Source organism: Phyllobates terribilis, unplaced genomic scaffold, assembly GCF_046119375.1.
Source record: "Phyllobates terribilis strain yellow unplaced genomic scaffold, ASM4611937v1 Scaffold_1__5_contigs__length_1240528914, whole genome shotgun sequence".
NCBI classification, from domain to species: Eukaryota; Metazoa; Chordata; class Amphibia; order Anura; family Dendrobatidae; genus Phyllobates; species Phyllobates terribilis.
Window position 1 is genome coordinate 277,823,654 of NW_027362761.1, and position 21,991 is coordinate 277,845,644.

Here is a 21,991-nt window from a genome sequence, read left to right on the forward strand (position 1 = left end):
GACGATGATAAGACTCAAATACCTGATTGGAGCGACAACTTTAGTTTTTTGTCAGGGCAGGAACAGGTTGGCTCTGAGGACGACGGGTGTGATAACACACAGGGTGATGATGATGAGGTTGGAGATCCCACTTACTGTCAACCCACAGTCAGCCAAGAGATGAGGTCAGCAGAGGAGGTGGAGGAAGATGCTAGTGACGACGAGGTCAGGTTGCGCCTTCCTGGACAGAGACGTAGTACTGGAAGCACGTCAACAACTGCATCCTCAAACACAACTCTGCCTCTCACCACAAGTCGTGGTGGCTCTTCAGGTCGCATGGGTGCTAAGCCTTGCATAGCCTGGGCATTTTTTCAGATCGATAAAGATGACCCAACTCGTGTTATCTGTAACATTTGTAAGCAAAAGCTAAGTAGAGGCCAAAAAATACATAGTTTGAGTACTTCATGCATGAACCGGCACATGGACATGAAGCATAAGTTGCAGTGGGAAGCTCAGTGTGCTACAATGCGGCCTAGCCGGCCGGGCCAACCACCGTCTGCCATATCTTGTGCATCCGCGGCCTCTTCATCCTCTGTGACTGGGGGGACAGCAGTCACACCTGTTTTGGGGCGCAGACCTGCCACCTCTTTACCCGCAACAGCCAGCGTGATTGGCAGGTCATCATTTTCTTTGGAGGTGGTAACAGCAGCTGGTGTTGAGCGCTGTCCGACATCGATAGCACCACCTTTGGATCAAGGCAACCTAACATGTCCGCCTGCATCTTCCTCACAGACCGGCAGTTTGCCGGGGACACCCTTATCAACCCCGTCTAAGCACAATAGCCAGCCCTCGGTCCCTCAGATGTGGACAAGTAAAAGACCATTTCCTCCTAGCCATGAGAAAGCTAAGAGGTTGAATTTCACCATCTGCAAGCTCTTGGCTACAGAAATGCTGCCTTTCCGCCTGGTGGACACAGAGGATTTTCGAGACCTTATGTCCGTCGCAGTGCCCCAGTACCAGATGCCCAGTCGGCACTACTTCTCAAAGAAAGGTGTGCCTGCGCTCCACCAGCATGTCGCACACAACATCACCGCTTCTTTGAGAAACTCTGTGTGTGACAGGGTGCATTTCACCACAGACACTTGGACGAGTAGGCATGGACAGGGGCGTTACATGTCGCTGACTGGGCACTGGGTAACTATGGTGACAGCAGGACAAGGGGCTGCTGTCCAAGTCTTGCCGTCCCCACGAGTTGTGCGCCAATCCTCTTTATGTCAAAGTTCCTCCACTGCTTCTGCCTCCTCAACCTCCTCTCGGTCTTCCACCTGCACCCAAAGCCTGTCTGGTCATGCCACAAGCTTTCTAACTGCGCAGAAGGGATCCTGCACACCTCCTTACTATGCTGGCAGTAGGGCTCAACGTCATCAGGCGGTTTTTACATTGAAATGTCTGGGAAATGTGAGTCACACAGCTGAGGAGTTGTGGTCAGCTCTGGAGAACCAATTTCATGAATGGTTGTCTCCACTGGACCTGAAACCAGGGAAGGCCGTGTGCGACAATGCTGCAAACCTGGGTGCGGCCCTTCGCCGGGGCAATGTCACACACGTGCCTTGTATGGCTCACGTGTTGAACCTGGTTGTCCAGCAATTTTTAGCCCACTATCCCAGACTAGATGGACTTCTGCAGAGGGCACGGTCGCTGTGTGCTCACTTCCGCCGTTCGCATCCCGCAGCTCAGCGACTTACATCTCTACAGAAGTCGTTGGGCCTGCCACTTCACCGGCTAAAATGCGATGTGCCTACCCGGTGGAATTCAACTCTGCACATGTTGCAGCGACTGTGGCAGCACCGACAAGCCCTGGTGCAATACATTCTGACGTATAGCCTGGGCCAACGAGATTCAGAGGTGGGGCAAATCACGCTGGAGGAGTGGTCTCAGATCAGGGACCTATGCACCCTTCTGCACAGTTTTGAAATGGCGACGAAGATGTTTAGTGCTGACGATGCCATTATCAGCATGACTATTCCGGTGATTTACATGCTGGAGCACATGTTAAACAGAATTCGGAGTCAGGTGGTGGCACAAGAGGAGGTGGAGGAAGTAGAGGAGGAGGAGTTGTATGCGGAAGGGCTAACATCTGCAAGGTCCAGACGGTCGGCAGCACCAAGGCGGCAGGCATGTGAGGGTGGGGGAGATGGTTTTACCAGGGCGCATGGTAGCAGCCAAACTAGTGAGGAAGGTGCAGGAGCCCAGGAAGAAGTGGAGGACGAACTGATGGAAGACTCATCAGATGAGGGAGACCTTGATAACATTTCTGTTGTGCGAGGTTGGGGGGAGAGGACAGAGGAAGGAAGCATGATTGTTACCTCGCCACCAACACAACAGGGACTTGGGGCTCCTGGATGCGCAACACACATGAGTGCCTTCTTGCTGCACTACCTGCAACATGACCCTCGAATTGTGAGAATTAGAAATAATCCTGATTACTGGGTTGCCACACTGTTAGATCCCCGGTACAAAAGTAAATTTGCAGAAATTATTCCTGCCATAGAAAGGGATGCACGCATGCAGGAGTATCAGCAGAGACTGTTGCAGAATCTTACATGTGCTTTTCCACAAAATACCAGTGGTGCACGTAGTGAATCTCACAGTTCCAACTTGCCAACCGTGGGACCGTCAAGTGTTCAGCACTCAAACCGTAACAGAACCACAGTATCTGGTGGTAACATCAATTTTGCGGAATCATTTCACCACTTTTTTAGCCCATCCTTTGCAAGGCCACAGGAGACAAGAAGTCTGACACATAGTCAACGCCTAGAGACGATGGTACAGGAGTATCTCCAAGTAAACATTGAAGCCACGACTGTGTCACTGGACCTTTGCTCTTTTTGGGCTTCCAATCTGGATAAATGGCCGGAGCTAGCCACTTACGCCTTGGAGATCTTGTCATGCCCCGCAGCCAGCGTTCTGTCTGAACGTGTGTTCAGCGCTGCTGGTGGTGTGCTGACAGATAAGCGCACGCGGCTCTCCACTGATAATGTAGACAGACTCACGTTCATAAAGATGAACAAATCATGGATCCGAAACGACTTTTCTACCCCTGTGTCATCCTGGGGAGAGTAAAAGCTTGATGATTGTTTAAAATCACCCTACCAACCGTTTTAAGCTTTCAAATTACTAATCATGTTTATCTGTATCTTGACTGGAAAATAATTTGGGCTTTGTAGCAGTGTGCAGCACTGATCCTATTAGGCCATCTATAATAAGCTCCACCAGATTTAAAATTAAAAATAATTTTTAGCTGCATCTAGCCCGGAAAATAATTTTGGGGCTCCGAGATGCGCAAGACACATAAGTGCCTTCTTGCTGCACTACCTGCAGCATGACCCTCATATTGTCAGAATTCGAAGTAATCATGACTACTGGGTTGCCACACTCTTAGATCCCCCAAACTTTTCGATCAACCTTTTCATTTTAATAAAGACCAAAAAAATGGTCATTTTTGAAATTATAAGCATTAGCAGGTTGTTAGAAACTGAAATCAAACAGTTTTCAACTCAAAACTTTATTCTAGGTGATGTTACATTTTCACATAGGACCCCTTGTTCGAAAGGAGCTTCTGAACTCTCTCGTCCATTGAATTTGTCAGGTTTTGGATGGTTTCTGCTTCAATTGTTTTGCATGAGGACAGAATACCCTCCCAGAGCTGTTGCTTAGATGTGAACTGCCTCCCGCCATCATAGACACTCCTTTTAATGATGCTCCAAAGGTTCTGAATGGGGTAGAGGTCAGGGGAGCATGGGGGTCACACCATAAGTTTGTCCCCTTTTATGCCCATATCAGCCAGAGATGCAGATGTTTTATGTGCAGCATGAGATGGTGCATTATCATGCAGAAAAATGATCTTGCTGTGAAATACACGGTTCTTCTTCTTGAACCATGGCAGGAAGTGCTGTTTGAGAAAATCCACATACATTATGGAGTTCATCTTTAGCGCCTTCAGGGATCCTAAAGGGGCCGACAATCTCTCTCCCCATGATTCCAGCCCAAAACATTACTCCACCTCCTCCTTGTTGGCGCTGTAGCCGTGTTTGCGTGGGGTGTCCATCAACCAGCCATCCTCCACTCCATCCATCTGGACCATCGAGCGCTGCACGGCACTCATCCGTGAACAAAACAGTTTTGAAATCAGTCTTCATGTAATGTTTGGCCCACTGGAGCCGTTTCTGCTTGTGTGAAGTGGATAGAGGAGGTCGACAGGATGGCGTATGCACAGCTGCAAACCTCTGAAGGACCCTGCATCTTGTTGTTCGGGGGACGTTGGAGGCACAAGCAGCTTCAAAAACTTGTCTGCTGCTATGACAAGGCTTTTTTGCCGCTGCTCTTTCAACCTGACGTAATTGCCTGTAGGAAAGAGTCCTCAATTTGCCCTTATCAGCACGCACACGTGTGTACTGTGAATCAGCTACATACTTCTTGATTGCCAAGACACTTCATCCTGATCATCGCACAATGTTGATTGTAGTCATGGCTTGACCTAAACACTCCACAATTTGTTGCTTCTCAGCAGCTGACACATCCTTTTTCTTTCCCATTTTGGCAGAAAATGTAGGCTGCTGAATAATGTGAGAGAGCCTTCTTAAGTAGTCTTGCCTTTCATTGGACACACCTGCCAAACTAATTAGCACTGGTGTCTGCAATTGCTTACAGTGATATAAAGAGCCCTGACACACATCACCATCAATGAGTTTAACTGACAAACAAACAAATTCTTCCCTTATCACTCCTAAACACTTTTTGCATAATAATTTGGAACACAGTGTACATGTGCTTTTCCACAAAACACCAGTGGTTCACGTAGTGAATCTTACAGTTCTAACTTGCCAACCGTGGTCTGTATGGAGTTGTTCAATAAAGGGCCCAAAATTAAGATAACATAGATGGGAGAGGTCTCTATGAATAGGAATTCCTAAGTATTTGATACCCTGTGAGGGCCAGGCAAAGGGAAAGTTGGACTGGATGGAATCCTATATGGATTTGGGGAGGGAGACATCGAGGGCCTCAGACTTCGCTGCATTGATTTTAAAATTTGACCATGTAACAAAGTGATCTATTTCAGCCATAACAGCATGGATGGATATATGTGATTGAGTGATATATACTAGGACATCATCAGCAAATAGAGAGCACTTGTACTCGGTGCCTCCCACCTCAATCCACCTAATATTGGGGTTATGGCGAATTGATGAGAGCAGGTGCTCCGTCACTAGGATGTATAAGAGAGGGGACAGAGAACATCCCTGCCTTGTCCCTGCCTTGTCCCATTGGTGATTGTGAAAGGTGATGAAAATGTTCTGACGCGCCCCCTGGGCCTTGGGACACCCGGAGCCGGACCCTTTTTGGTGGATGCTGGTGGTTGTAGTCTCCGTGGCGGCAACCCGGTTCCGTGGCTCAGGGCGGTCAAACCAGTGGCGGAACTATTTATGTGGTTTTGATGTTTAAATGTCCGACTACGCCACCCGTGGATTGCGGTCAGAGTGAACCGCCGCTCCAGGGCAGACCGCTGAGGCTGGTGTTCTGGGTGCAGCAGAGCGTAGCATAACTCCCCACAGGAGGAGTATAGCCTCAGGGCAGTGTATGCGGAGGATGGGGGTGATGGTGCAGGGCAGCAGCAGTAATGACACGGAGTCAGTGATGCAGTCCAGGGCCTTTACTCACAGTTCTTATTATCCAGACCACGTCTGCAGGTAACGGCTGCCCACGTCGTACTGTGCTCACCAGGTGAGGGGCTCAGACAACTCCCAGATAACTTTGGAGTGCTTCACAGGACCCCCTTTGTGTGTCCTTTGTCTGGCTTTTCTTACCAACCCTTCTGCCCGGCTGCCTCGGGCCTCCTCTTGGTAAACTTGGCGCCAGTTTCCCTGACCCTATGTGGTGCCTTCCTAGCGGGTGTAGCGAGGGGCTGCGCCACATAAAATGTCACAGCCTCCTGTTTCTAGCTGAGGGTCGTTTCCTGCCTCCACTAGTTTCGGGGACCGGTCTCCCCCTTTGGCCTGACCCCTCCACGCAGGTGGATTCTGGCGTGCGGTGGCGACTCGCCCGTCCGCACCCCTGAGATCCCTTCGTTCCTCGTTCCTGGGCCTTCTCCGCTCCTCTTCCTTCCTTCTCCCTCTTCCAGGCCTGGGCCTCTGTTACTAGGCCCGCCTTCGGAGCAGAGCTCATGCAGAGCCCCTGCTCCCTGCCACTTCTGCTCAGACTTCTCTGCACTGAACTAAGATGGTGCCCACCTTTTATACTCCCTTCTCAATGCACCCAGGAACTGCTTCCTCCCTGCTCCTGCACTACAGGGTTCCCCTTCCTCAGTGTTCCCTCCCCCCACTCCAGCCAGGGACAGGGACTGTCGTGCCCATCTCAGGGGCATATTGGTCGCCCTGCCCCACGGCAATGTGGTGTAATGCATGCAGGTGTCGGGTCCTGATCCACACTACATCCTTACCTGAGAGTGAGATATCACACCTCTGGGTGAGGTGCAATACCTCTGTAGCAACCGAGCCCTCAGGGTGCTACAGTTCCATTTATCTTCAGCCTAGGTGACGTATTGCGATACAGGGCCGTGATTTTGGCTATAAAAGGGTCCCCTAGACCCCTACCCCAAGCTTTTTAAGAGAATCATATATGGCGTGCCAGGAGACTCTATGGAATGCTTTCTCAGCATCCAACGAGAGTATCTAATTACAAATTTTTAACTGCATCTAGCCCAGGAAATACTTTGTGCCTAGTAGCAGGGTCTGCTAGTCAGCGGATTATCCCGGCTGTTAAGCAAGCTACACCACCTGTAGTTTGGACACTTCATTTTTTCAAAGGAAATGCTTCGGGACCACGGGATACTCAGTGAAGAGCATCAGGAGGCACCCCAAGGCATAGGGGCTGGGACTGGCAGTAGGATGCCTTGCGGTGGACAGCCGAGCTCGATCCTTATAAAAGCTTTTTAACTGCAGCAGCTTTAGTGGACGCTACTGGAGCTGGAATTACGCGGCTGCTGGCATGAGACTTGCCCTCCAATAGATCCTTGTAAATGGATTTAAAGTGTATTCATTCAAATTAGAGAGACAATTTAAATTAAAAAGCTTAGAGCTGCCTCCACCACAGGGGGGCTCGCTCGACCCACCAGCAGACAGGCACCAGTATTGGGAGAGGGGGGCTGGCCATCATGGTTCACCGCGGCTCTGGCACAAACCCGGCGACACGGAGGTGGCACGGGCAGGAGCGGACTGGCCGTGTCGGCTTCTCACTTTTTGGATTTTAGAAGGGCATGACATGCCTATATCTGTGTCTCCCCCTCCTTTTACTCCTCCACCTCTTTTATTTTCGCATGACTATATGTACTTGTCACTTTTCCATGTGTTAGTTATGTCTTCTGAGCAGTTTGTCAGCTTTTGGACACCTTTGAAGGTGTTTTCTATGTGTTTCTATGTGTTTTTGTTTGCCTGCCATTGGTTTTAACGGTGCTCGAAGGTGTTCGACGAACAGTTCGACGAACAGTTCGGCGAACACACGGGTGTTCGACGAACCGAACCGAACTCGAACACTACGGGGGTGGCTCAACACTAGTTAGGAACCAAATTATTTTTTTACTGTGGATGAGGCCTGTATAACATGGGAGATATTCTCCAAACTATTTCAAACAGAGATGTCCCTGCTGTATAATGTTAGGAACCAAACAAAGTACTTTTTTACTATGGATGAGGCCTGTATAACATGGGAAATATTCTCCAAACTATTTCTAACTGAGATGTCCCTGCAGTATAACGTTAGGAACCAAAGTATTTTTTTACTGTGGATGAGGCCTGTATAACATAGAAGATATTCTCCAAACTATTTCAAACTCAGATCTAGGCTGCTGTATAACTTTAGCAACAGCAAAAAATATTTTTTTTTGACTCTGCACAAGTTCTGAATACAGCTGATTTACACCCCCACTAAAAGGACTAGGTGGCTTATAGCAGAGTGTAACATGTTTACGACAGAAAAAAATACTTTTTGGCCTCTGTCTAGCAACAGAAAAAATCTATTTTTTTACTCTGAAAACAGCTGAAGTTCACCGCCACTAACGTAGTAGCTCACGTGTAGCAGATTGTATGACGTTTGCCGCACAAAAAAATCATTTGTGGACTCTGCCTAGCAAGACAAAAGAACAATTTTTTTAGTTTGAAAACAGCTGATGTTCACCGCCACTAAGATAGTAGGTGGATTTTAGTACGATGTATCACTTCTGCGACACAAAAAAATCTTTGGTGGACTCTGGCTAGCAACAGAAAAAAAATTTTTGTTTACTCTGAAAACAGCGGAAGTTCACCGCCACTAACGTAGTAGCTGAGGTATAGCAGAGTGTATGACGTTTGCCACACCAAAAAAATCTCTGGTGGACTGTGGCACTGGCTAGCAACATAAAATATCTATTTCTTTACTCTGAAAACAGCTGAATTTCACCGCCACTAAAAGCACTAGGTGGCTTATAGCAGAGTGTAACAAGTCTGCGACACAAAAAAATCTTTGGTGGACTGTGGCTAGCAACAGAAAAAAATCTATTTTTTTACTCAGAAAACAGATGAAGTTCACCGCCACTAACGTAGTAGCTGATGTATGGCAGAGTGTATGACGTTTGCCACACAAAAAAAATTGTTTGTGGACTCTGCGTAGCAAAACAAAAAATCTATTATTTTACATTGAAAACTGCCAGTAAGATAGTAGGTTGCTTTTGCTACACAAAAAAAATCTTTGGTGGACTGGCTAGCAACAGAAAAAAAATTGTTTTACTGTGCATAAAGCTGAAGTTCATCCTCAAAAAAATGACAGACTGGGCTAACACAGCTTGCACTATCATATTAGCAAATTAAAAAAAAATGTTTTTGTGCTCTGCACTCAGAAGCTCTGCACTGACAAGCTCTGTAGATAGCTGAATTTCAACCGCACTAAAACAAAAAATGGCCTACAAGGGCTTGCTTTATCACATTAGCAAGTGCAAAAATAGATTGAAGGTCTGCATGGAGCACAGTACAACCGATGCACAGCACTGTTCTGAGCCATAGGCCCTGCTCTTTGTGTCAGAATCTCAGTAATTACACAAAAACAAAAAAAAAGCACTATGATAGCAAAACTGTAAAAAACGCAGTAGTTGTCCCGCAATCACGTAAATTCGCCGAATTTACCAAATTTAACAAATTTTGCTCGCCTTTCGGATCACGAATCCGAATGTGCCATATTCGTGTCGAACTTAACTTTTGAGATTGGATTTCGAACATATTCACTCATCACTAGAAAAGAGGGCCCTATTTTTACGGACTGTCCAGGAATTTCTGGCCATGCACATCTGTTCCATAGCCCAGTGGGCTAAGAGCTCAGGGCATAGAACTTCAATACAAGTTTAGTAAACCTGTTTTCACTGAACAACTCATGTGCAAGTAGCTTTTTTCAAAATGGCACAGAACAGAAACCAAAAATAAGTTCTTCTTTGAACTATGCAGTATTTCATTGATCCGTATGTATCGGGGAAACCTCCTGGAACAAATCAAATGGACCTATAGGCCCATAATTAGCCAAAAAAAGACCAAAATATTTTTTTTTGACTACATAAAACAAGTATGCATCAGGGTTACTTTTTTTAACTATATGAAATCGCGCAGCAGACTTTAGATTCCATACAGAGACATTTGCTAGCATTCTTATAAATGATATTCATATTACTCCAGGTATTTTAACTACTGATAAGAGTAAAATAGTGAAGAAAATAAGAGCTTGGGCATTTTTAAATTGTGTACGCTGTATGAAAGTTGTTCTTCCAAATAACAAGTTGTCACAGATAAATCCAGAGCGGCTGGATATTGGTAACAGTGCTTTAGGGAGGACTCTGTGGGATTAAATGTAAGCACTGTTCTTTTGAATAGAAATGACTAATTTCCATGATTTTGTCACTTTCTTCAGCAACGTATGATTCATGATTCTAGCATTTTGCCATCCAGGGATGTTTTATCATGCTTTATAGTGACAGAAGAGAAAAATCTCCTCAAAAGCGTATTGGAAAGTAACTTGCCGAGTTAATGATATTGCTTTTGCCTGCAATTTTACTTGCTACACAGCTAATCCAGCCTTAACATTTTCTGAAACGCTTTTCCCATTTCAGAGCTGTGTAAGAAAACAGCGTAATTGGACGTGTTTTTTTCTGTGCAGGTTTGATATGCAGTTAGCTCAATCTATTGGAGAGGCAGCATTCGAGAAGAGCTTACGAGAGAAGGTGACTCAGGAGAATACATCCTGTCGATGGGAAGTTGGCAAGCTTCGCCAACAGTTGGAGGTGAGATTGTAAAAAACGTTTCTGACAATTCATTCAATTGTCACCCACCCTAAAGTAAATGTCTACCTTTAAACCCAACACAACAATATACAGTACATGTGCATAAAAAGTTGAGTATACTATTAAACACTTTTCTTTACTGAAAGCGAATAACAAAATATACTATTGAACTGTGTCTGAACGCAAACCCCATAAATTTGAAAGTCTTATACAAATAGAATAAATCCACTACAGTATACATAGTTTTCTATACATTTTTTCTATAAATTCCTATACATTCATTTCAAAGTAATTACACTCTTCAACATTGAAATTGCAGCATCAAGAAGGACAAGCTGTAAGATCAAGGTAGCAGGTGTTCCTAAAATCTACAAATGATTACATTTTCAAGCACCTTGATCCAATCTGTCATAAAAGCCAGATTGATAGCAATTTTTTAATCACGTTTTGTGGCATGATTGTGCGATGTCTCCTGTTCATTGACTTGCCAGTTTTCACCACTTGTCACAACCTGCGTGGGACAAAGTTCTTGAACGGAGAGACCTTGGTTTAACACTCTGGCAGATCGTCAGTGCACTGTTCTACACTGTTCAACGTTGCATGTCGCAGTGCTTGGGAGAACAACCACGAACTGAAATGACAGCAAGATGGTCACAGAAGCAAACAACTTCTCGGATGTATAGTCATATTAGAAGACTGTTATGTAGTGATCCATTCTGTACTGCCAGTGAAATTGGACATCACATATCAAGCCTAAGGAGTTAAATAGTGGCTACAAAAACCATCAGAAGGCCTTTGCATGACATTGGTCTATGAGCCAGAGGTTCATATAATAATTTTACATTGACCTAATGACACTATCTTCAAAGACTATCATGGTGAAGACCAAGTTGGCAATGGAGGCTGGAATGAAGGTCTAAGTTTCTCTTTTGTCTTGGATGCAATGACAGCTAGAGATTGGTCTGGAGACCATGTGATCAACACTATGAAAAGATCTTCACCAGGGAACATCACATTTGTCTTATTATATAATGCGAGATGGCATAATGTACGGTAGCCAGAAACTCTAATCTTCTTTCCAGGTACAGTAACAACCGTAGCGTTACATTGATTTGGTCGTGGAACCAGTGGTACGGCCAATTTCTCCAAAGTGTCAGAGGGGTCATTTTCAACATAACAATTAAAAGCAGCCAAGGCATGTAAGTGCAGAGATTTCTACAGGTGGCACTTACGGTATACTCGATACTGAATGAATCAAGATATTTTGAAAATTGTTTCTATTTTTTCATCATTTGCATCATTGTTTTTTTTGTTACAAGTGTTAACTTTTTTTTTTCACTGACATACTGTACCTGTATGAGGGCTTTTTTCAAGGCTGTAGTTCAGTCTACCATATATTGCATTGAAAATGGTGAAAAATAGTGCAATTCTGACTTTTTTTGGAGTGTGGGTGGTTCGGTCTTTGTGTGGTAAAAAATGACTGGTACAGTGATACTGCAGGTCAAATGAACTGGTGACTTGATACCACAGGTCAGCATGATAATTACTAAGGCTTTGTCCATTCCATTTCTGCAATACTTTAGTATTAATGATTATGACAATTTCAAACTAATATACCTCTTTTTTGTTATATTTTACCTCTTGTCAAATATTTAGAGGTTTAACCCCTTTCCGACCTTGTCGGTAATAGTATGTAGCTGTGCCCTGGGCCTATAGGGCCAGTTACGTACTATTACAAGCGGTGCGGAGCGATTGCCGCCGGGTGTCAGCTGATTGTCACACTGACACCCGGTGCTATGTGCAGGGAGAGGTCCCGCACCGCTCCCTGCACATTAACCCCCGCAATGCAGCGATCGAAGTCGATCGCAGCATTGTGGTGGCAAGGGGGGAGTTGATCGTTATACTCACCTCTCCTGCCAGAGTCCAGCGATGTCTGCAGCGGCTTCCGGATGTTGTCATGACGACCTGATGTCGTCAAGACAACATCCGGGTCACCAGGAGGCAGGACATTACTTTGGTCAAGCGCAGTGCATGACCAAAGTAATGTCTCCCCTGTGTGCAGCGCTGGCAGGCTGCATGACAAAGGGAGCTGCTGCTGGCTGCAAAAAGTGAAAGTCCCATAGTGGGACAATGTGTAAAAAATAAAACTATATTGAACCCATAATATTTATTTATTATGAAAAAAAAATAAACCAATGAAAGTACACATATTTGGTATTGCTGCGTCCGGAACGACCTGACCTATAAAACTGTCCTACTAGTTAACCCCTTTAGTAAACACGGTAAAAAAATAAAATAAAAAACGAAGCAAAAAACATGCTTCATCATCATACCGCCAAACAAAAAATGTAATAACACGTGATCAAAAAGACGAATGTAAATAAAAATGGTACAGCTGAAAACGGCATCTTGTCCCGCAAAAAACAAATAAAAAAGTTATAGCTCTCAGAAAAAAGCGATACAAAAAAATTATTTTTTCGAGAAAATAGTTTTTATTGTGTAAAAGCGCCAAAACATAAAAAAAACTATATAAATGTGGTACCGCTGTATACGTACTGACCCGAAGAACAACGCTGCATTATCAATTTTACCACACGTGTAACGGCATAAAAAAAACACTGAAAAAACAATTCCTGAAATGTTGTTTTTTTATATTCTGCCTCCCAAAAATCGGAATAGAAAGCGATCAAAAAATGTCACAAGCCTGAAAATGGTACCAAGAAAAATGTCAACTTGACCCACAAAGAACAAGCCGTCACATGACTCTGTCGGCCAAAATATGTAAAAATTATAGGTCTCAAAATATGGTGATGCAAAAGCCAGTCTTTGCAAAAAAAGCGTCTTTTAGTGTGTGACAGCTGTCAATCTTAAAAACCCGATATGAATCTGGTATCGCTGTAATCGCACCGACCCGAAGAATAAAGTTGTCTAATCACTTATACCACACGAGGAACGGTGTAAAAAAAATAAACTCCAGGGTTAGGGATGTGCTAGGGTTAGGGTTTGGGTTAGGGCTGGGCTAGGGTTAGGGTTGGGGTTGGGCTTGGGCTTGGGCTTGGGGTAGGGTTAGGGTTGGGTTAGGGTTGGGACTAGGGTTAGGGTTGGGGCTAGGGCTAAGGTTGGGGTTGGGGTTAGGGTTGGGATTTTTTCAAAAATAAAGAAAAAAAAAATGATGACAATATGGTGACCAGTGTTGAGCGCAAGTGCTCGCTACTTGAGTTTGCATTGGGTGCTCTGGTATGCAATGAGTATCGCGGGTGTTCGAGTGACATGCTCGAGTCTCTGCCCCATATGCTTCGCGGCCAAAAAAAAATGTTGCTGGGATCGCCTGCCATGCACGAGCGATCCCCGCATGTTTTTTTCTGGGTGTCTAACAACCGTGAAACATGCGGGGCAGGGACTCGATCATGTCACTCGAGCACACGTGATACATGGTGCATACCTGAGTACCCAATGCAAACTCAAGTAGCGAGCACTTGCACTCAAGACAAATGACAACTGATTTAATATGATGACCTAATGTTATCAAATTCTGTCGTACCTCTGGGTTCAAAATGTACACTATACCCCTTGATAAAATCCTTGAGGGGTATAGTTTCCAAAATGGAGTCAATTGTGGGGGGTTTCCACTATTTCGGCACATCAGGGGCTCCCGAAATGCGACATGGCGCCCGCTCTTGATTCCAGCCAATTTTGCATTCAAAAAGTCACACAGTGCTCCTTCCCTTCTGAACCCTGACGTGCGCCCAAACAGTGTATTTTCCCCACATATGGGGAATTGGCGTACTCAGAGGAGAAATTGCACAATAGTTTTTAGGTTCTATTTTCTCCTCTTACCCTTGTGAAACTAAAAAATATGGGGCTAAAAGATAATTTTTGTGGAAAAAGTTAGATTTTTTTTATTTTTACGGCTTCATGTTCTAAACTTCTGTGAAGCACTTGGGGGTTAAGGGTTCTCACCACACATCTAGATAAGTTCACTCAGGGGTCTAGTTTCCAAAATGGTGTCACTTGTGGGGGTTTTCCACTGTTTAGGCACATCAGGGGCACATCTGCTAATTATTCAAGCAAATTTTCCTTTCAAAAAGTCAAATGGCGCTCCTTCCCTTCCGAATCCTGCCGTACGCCCAAGCAGTGGTTTTCCCCCACATATGGGTACTGGCTTACTCAGGAGAGATTGCACAACAAGTTGCATGGTGCAATTTCTCCTGTGACCCTTATGCAAATTCAAAACTGGGGGCTGAAAAACATTTTTGTAGGAAAAATGGGAAAATTTTATTTTTACAGCTGTTATAAACTTCTGTGAAGCACCTGAGGATTCAAGGTGCTCACCATACATCTAGATAAGTTCCCTGAGATGTATAGTTTCCAAAATGGTGTCACTTGTGGGGAGCTTCCAGTGTTTAGGCACATCAGGGGCTCTCTAAACGCAATATGGCGTCCGCTAATTATTCAAGCAAATTTTACATTCAAAAAGTCAAATGGTGCTCCTTGCCTTCTGAGCCATTCTGTGCGCTCAAACAGTGTTTTTTCCCCACGTATGGGGTATCTGCTTGCTCAGGGGACATTGTACAACAAACTTTGGGGTCCATTTTTTCCTGTTACCCCTGCAAAAATAAAAAAATAGGGTTTTAAAATAACATTTTTGTGAAAAAAGTTAAATGTTAATTTTTTTCTTCCCTGTTCCAAAAATTCCTGTGAAGCACGTGAAGGGTTAATAAACTTCTTGAATGCGGTTTTGAGCACCTTGAGGGGCGCAGTTTTTAGAATGGTGTCACTTTTGGGTATTTTCTGTCATAAAGGCCCCTCAAAGTCACTTCAAATGTGATGTGGTCCCTAAAAATTGGTTTTGTAAATTTTGTTGGAAAAATGAGAAATCGATGATCAACTTTTAACCCTTATAGAGCACTAATAAAAAAAAATTTGGTTCCAAAATTGTGCTGATGTAAAGTAGACATGTGGGAAATGTTATTTATTAACTATTTTGAGCAACATACAGTACAGACCAAAAGTTTGGACACACCTTCTCATTTAAAGATTTTTCTGTATTTTCATGACTTTGAAAATTGTACATTCACACTGAAGGCATCAAAACTATGAATTAACACATGCGGAACTATATACTTAACAAAAAAGTGAGAAACAACTGAAAGTATGTCTTATATTCTAGGTTCTTCAAAGTAGCCACCTTTTGCTTTGATGACTGCTTTGCACACTCTTGGCATTCTCTTGATGAGCTTCAAGAGGTAGTCACCGGAAATGGTTTTCACTTCACAGGTGTGCCCTGTCAGGTTTAATAAGTGGGATTTCTTGCCTTATAAATGGGGTTGGGACCATCAGTTGTGTTGTGCAGAAGTCAGGTGGATACACAGCTGATAGACCTACTGAATAGACTGTTAGAATTTGTATTATGGCAATAAAAAAGCAACTAAGTAAAGAAAAACGAGTGGCCATCATTACTTTAAGAAATGGAGGTCAGTCAGTCCAAAAAATTGGGAAAACTTTGAAAGTGTCCCCAAGTACAGTTGCAAAAACCATCAAGCGCTACAAAGAAACTGGCTCACATGAGGACCGCCCCAGGAAAGGAAGACCAAGAGTCACCTCTGCTTCTGAGGATAAGTTTATCCGAGTCATCAGCCTCAGAAATCACAGGTTAACAGCAGCTCAGATTAGACACCAGGTCAATGCCACACAGAGTTCTAGCAGCAGACACATCTCTACAACAACTGTTAAGAGGAGAATTTGTGCAGCAGGCCTTCATGGTAAAACAGCTGCTAGGAAACCACTGCTAAGGACAGGCAACAAGCAGAAAAGACTTGTTTGGGCTAAAGAACACAAGTAATGGACATTAGACCAGTGGAAATCTGTGCTTTGGTCTGATGAGTTCAAATTTGAGATCTTTGGTTCCGACCACAATGTCTTTGTGCGACGCAGAAAAGGTGAACGGATGGACTCTACATGCCTGGTTCCCACCGTGAAGCATGGAGGAGGAGGTGTGATGGTGTGGGGGTGCTTTGCTGGTGACACTGTTGGGGATTTATTCAAAATTTAAGGCATACAGAACCAGCATGGCCACCACAGCATCTTGCAGTGGCATGCTATTCCATCCGGTTTGCGTTTAGTTGGACCATCATTTATTTTCAACAGGACAATGACCCTAAACACACCTCCAGGCTGTGTAATGGCTATTTGGCCAAGAAGGAGAGTGATGGAGTGCTACGCCAGATGACCTGGCCTCCACAGTCACCAGAACTGAACCCAATCGAGATGGTTTGGGGTGAGCTGGACCGCAGAGTGAAGGCAAAAGGGCCAACAAGTGCTAAGCATCTCTGGGAACTCGTTCAAGATTGTTGGAAGACCATTTCCGGTGACTACCTCTTAAAGCTCATCAAGAGAATGCCAAGAGTGTGCAAAGCAGTCATCAAAGTAAAGGGTGGCTACTTTGAAGAACCTAGAATATAAGACATATTTTCAGTTGTTTCACACTTTTTTGTTAAGTATATAATTCCACATGTGTTAATTCATAGTTTTGATGCCTTCAGTGTGAATGTACAATTTTGATAGTCATGAAAATACAAAAAAATCTTTAAATGAGAAGGTGTGTCCAAACTTTTGGTCTGTACTGTATCTCTCTGATTTAACGGAATAATAGTTCAAATTTCGAAAATTGTGAAATTTTCAACATTTTCGCCAAATTTCCAATATTTTCATAAATAAACACAAGTGATATCAAAGAAATTTTACCACTATTATGAAGTACAATATATCACGAAAAAACATTCTCAGAATCAGTAGGATCCGTTGAAGCGTTTCAGAGTAATTACTTCATAAAGTGACAGTGGTCAGAATTGTAAAAATCGGCCTGGTCATTAACGTGTAAACCACCCTGGGGGGGTAAAGGGGTTAAAATAAAATCAGATAAAAATTGGATACTGTCGCGCTAAACAGTTAGTGAACGGACATGGAAGAAACAAAACAAGGGGACGTGCAATGATAAATATATCAATAAGAATTGCATGTATAAAGTGATGCTTCAAAAATCATGTTAATTCAAATTTACACACAGGTATTTATGATCAATACCTCTCTATAAATACAAGAAATAACAATTTGTGGTGTTTCTGCTAACTAAAACTGCAAATCTAGCGTTTGAGGTATAAATGTTACATATAAAATATAAATAATTCACCATTCCCTTTCTATTAAAAAGTGTCAGTTTGTAATGCTACAAATAGTTACCGCCACAGACCTAGCATTTAAGCTAACAATCATGCATGTGAAACATAAAAAGGAGTAACAAAAAGAAGATCTACAGTTTGCTGATATAGCGTCCTTGTTATAGTTCACTGGAGGATGGGGGTTTTCCCTGTACCTCTGAGCGCTCCTGTGTGTACTGGTGTCTGCTGTAGGGATCCTGTATCCAGAAGCAATTAGAAATGGGCGCAGTGCAGCAAGATGCTGTGAGTCAGTTTGCTGCTATAGAATCCTTGTTATAGTTCACCAATCTCTTTCTATTAAAAAGTGTCAGTTTATAACGCTACAAATAGTTACCACCGCAGACATAGCACTTCAGCTAACAATGCTAAAAGACTTATAGCTGCAACCTTTCCATTTCTTGAACAATACACTGCAATATTTTAGTATTAATGCTTTCCTATGAATCCTATGAATAAACTACTGCAAGCTTCGATCAATGCTGTTAGAGGCAGGTGCTTGTGGTTAGTGTACAGTAAGGTGTTAAAATATCCCAACTTTTTTTCTAAATGAACATACCCTTTGCAAACCATTGATTTTGAAGCATCCACCTTTTGGGACCTGTAGTATTACATGATGGGCATTGAGATGAATGATCATCTTTGTACTATAGCTCTCTCCCTGGCTTATAGAGGGGTGTGAAGAAACAGCACCAGGGGGCCCCGCAGAATCCCGCTGTCACCGCTTCTTCCGGTGGATCCACACCCCGCCACCCGCCTGATGTCACACTACGCCAGACTGAGCATGTGATATGGATCTACGCTTTGCACCAAAGTGACGTTCCGCACCCCCTCAAGAACACGTAAGGTCAGATCGGCACAGTTCTACACCGGCACCTTCTGTCCCCATGGGTACCGAGAGGCACCAGGGAGTGGGACAAGGTGGTCCTGTTAGAATCTCTGTTGTTTTACTATCGGCCATCTTGTTGTGGTTTGCTGGCTTCCTGTCTTTTCCTCTGGTGCTGGATTTCTTGGTCACGTGATCTCTGCACCCTTTATTACTCATCACCTGGCTCTCATTTTCTGCTGGACATCAGTGTTGTAACGCTCGTGCTCTGGCTAAGTAGCCTTGTTTAGTTCTTCTTGCGTTGGACTATTGTTATCCTGGGACTTCTTGTTCCACCAGTTTTGTTTCCTTTAATTTTAGTTTCTGCAACTAACTTTTCTGTTAGGAGGTCTCCAGCTTTTGCTCCCAGTCCTTAGATCTTTTAGGGACCCCTTTCCCCTTCCTAGAGGTCTTCGTTTGCGTTCAGTGCAGGAGTTTCAGTGGGGCTATTCATAAGGAATAGTGCACCCACCCCAGCGTATGGTAAAGCTGAGTCTCAGTGCAGGGACAGTTTTTCCCTCCTATTCCTTACTTCTAAGTTGCAGAACTTAACAGGTCCATGCAGACGCTGATGTGGCCCCCCACTCTCCCACACTCCTGACAGGCTGAGAGGCTCTTTCACTACTCCAGTGAAACAGAGCCTTGTGGGCCTGGATAGAGCTGCCACCAGTTTCTATTTGATATAACGGACTTATATCGGGCTAGAAACCAGCTCGGTAGCACGTTCGTTGGACCGAACAACAGACAGAGGGTTTGTGGACTGAGATACAAGAACAGCCGAAGATTAAATTATATATTTAATCGCCATAAGGGCTCACTAAACAATCTGCTATATACACAAGGTTATACATATACAGTGGTCAGAGTTACAAATACAAAAGCATGGTACATCAAGCATAACAGATCTTAAAATCAGTTATCAGTAGATGGAAAGCATGGCTCGGGGGATGGGCGGCCACATGGAGAAGATTGTTGGCCCTGCTTGGTTGCTGGACTTCTCCCACACTTCTTGATGTCACGAGCTTCTCCAGGAAAAGACAATAGGCTTTTGGCTACAGAGACCTTCAAACTCTCTGGGAACTCCTACTCCCACCCCCCCCGGCTCAACCCCAAGTCTCCACCCCTGTTCCTTCCTAGCTAAGAGACTTCAAGAACTAAAGTGGCCCATACCTCCTTACTGGAAGGTCCCAGGGAACCGATTCTTCTGTCAACGGACCCGGCCGGGCCCCTGCTACGTGTGGAAACCAAACACACTGGTTTTAGGAGGTTCCAAAAGGCTGGGACGTGTATCTCCTCATCCCTACACGCTATATTGGGCTAGGATGCAGTCTGGCATTCACTATCTCCCCCTAAGCTAGAAAATCCATTTTGTAAAGATCTGGGACATATAGTTCTCACAACTTATTGAAATATAGTACCTTAACAAAACAGCACATGTTAGTGAACAAAGGAAAGGATTACGGCAGGGAGCCTGCCTGTCAGCTCAGCTCACAGCTACAGAGGGACACTCGCACTGAAGCCCCCTTCCCTTTTCTCTTACAGCTGGGAGTTGAGTTACGCTGTGCCTGGGAACCTGGCAACCAGGGCACATGTGATTATTCTAGAATATTCTTCACAAGGGGCAATTCGAGTAGATCCACCTCCATGATGTCTGAGGGATAAGGAAAAGGGATTCCTTCTCATTAAATTAATACTCTAGGTAAAACAGTGATACACTGTCTTTTGAATGGCCTAAGGGGCCATAGAAAATGGAAGGGACACCAAGCACAGTAGCGTCATATCCAAGGGAGGAAAATAATGTTGGGTGAAAGAGGGAACCACTCACCTATTGGAGCTTTATTAACCCTCAACAAAGGATTCGAGATGGATCATCTTTTGCAGCACCCACAGAAAGGGAATCCCGTTGTATTGAACTAGTGGTCGGAGGATGAGGGTGGTAGTCCATGCTGCCGATGTGGATGCCAAGAAACCAGGAAACAGCAATATAGGTTCATGCAGTTTATTCTATATGCCTTTCTAAGTTGGACCAACTTCTTCCTCCTTCCTCAGTAGAACCACATACTAAGGGGCCATATCACTGTCATTGAAAGAACATCAAAGAGAAAATCCAAATGTCATGCACTATTCCCTCAGAGTCTGCACCAGGCATAACACAAAATATAGAGTTTGTCTGAAGAGAAAATGTAATGTCCAATTTATTCTGAAAAATAAATGGTCATAGTTTTATGCCATGATGTTTTTACTAGAATTTGAAACTACATCCTTCAAATTATTTCTTCTTATCAATAACCCTTTATTTGGGGCCACAGTCAGATCGTTCAAATAGAAACCTTAGCATTTAATTGGATTTACCGTGCTGGATGTTTCCTTTGCAATAAAGTGCACACTATGGGTCACAGCTAAGGAATTCTTATACATCACTCAGTAACAAGGGAATGCTCCTCACTAATTTTATACCTTTCTTGAGAGGGATAGGAAGGTTAGGTGATTCCGCCCAGGCAAGCAGAGTATTGCTATAATAAGGGAATGAATAACTATAGCTTTTACAGAAAAGATTTAGCACCGAGCCAGCAACACACAAAATAAGTAGTTATTATTAGCAACTCGGGTATATGCATAGGACAAATTAGGAGTAAACATCGCAATGCGACTCAGGTTTGCCAACAAAATATGACGCAAGACTGAATGTGATTCCACTAATAAGATTGTATTAATAATTCATGTGAAAATTGAAACTTCCATGGAAGTGTCTGTATAAACAAAATGAGGCCATAAATATAACAAAACAAGCTTCTCTATGTGAAAGTATTGCACGAAAAGCTGATAAAAGAAATGTCATTGATTCAAGATTGGGATGCAGTGCCATAAAATATTAAAGGGAATCTGTCATCAGGTTGTTGAAACCTAATAGCAGAGAGAGCATAATAATAGAGAACAGAACAATATGGAGACAGAGTTCTTGATTTCAGTGATGTGTCACTTATTAGCCTGTTTGTTGTATTTTTGATAAAATCACTGTTTTATCAGCATGAGATTATCATTACAGGACTATTAAACCTGCTGTCCTCCATGTGCCTGAGCTCTGTATATTCCCGCCCCCACCACTGATTGTACACTGTCCATAGGCAGAAAGCTGCCAAAGAAATTTGATAATCATTGATGTTGGCGGAGGTATACAGAGTTCAGCATTCTGTGAACTGGTAAATCTGCAGCAGATAAAACAGTGATTTTATCAAAACTGCAGCAAGCAGTCAAGTTATATAGGTGGAATCTGGATCTCTGTCCTTACACCATGCTGCTCTCAGATGGTGCAGAGATTCCCTTTAATAAAAAAAGCATCTTTGTAAAGCCACTCATAGAAATCGAAATGCTTTATGTCAAGATTATAGTTCGTGATGAAGCTGCTCTGCCTAAAGCTACTTTGCCTTGTTTAGGGAATTTAGGTAAAGGACCAGGGGATTAAAATGAATCAATGCTCCAGGTGAAGACCTGTAGGTACCCTTTCATTGAGAACATTAGGGGCCTGAGTCCATAATTTGTGAGATTTTTCTTTTCTTATCTTGTGGTATTCACTGACATTTT

The 21,991-nt window shown here is 43.8% G+C and overlaps 1 protein-coding gene across 3 annotated transcripts in view; it reads left to right on the forward strand.

Moving 5' to 3' along the window:
* The window catches only part of MYO18B (myosin XVIIIB), a 1,187,635-nt gene that overhangs the window by 702,222 nt on the left and 463,422 nt on the right, over window positions 1-21,991 (forward strand). For all 3 annotated transcript variants that reach the window (XM_073672938.1, XM_073672946.1, XM_073672953.1), the window contains one exon: window positions 10,207-10,330. In XM_073672938.1, the coding sequence (XP_073529039.1) occupies window positions 10,207-10,330 (124 nt within the window). The remainder of the gene's footprint in view (window positions 1-10,206; window positions 10,331-21,991) is intronic.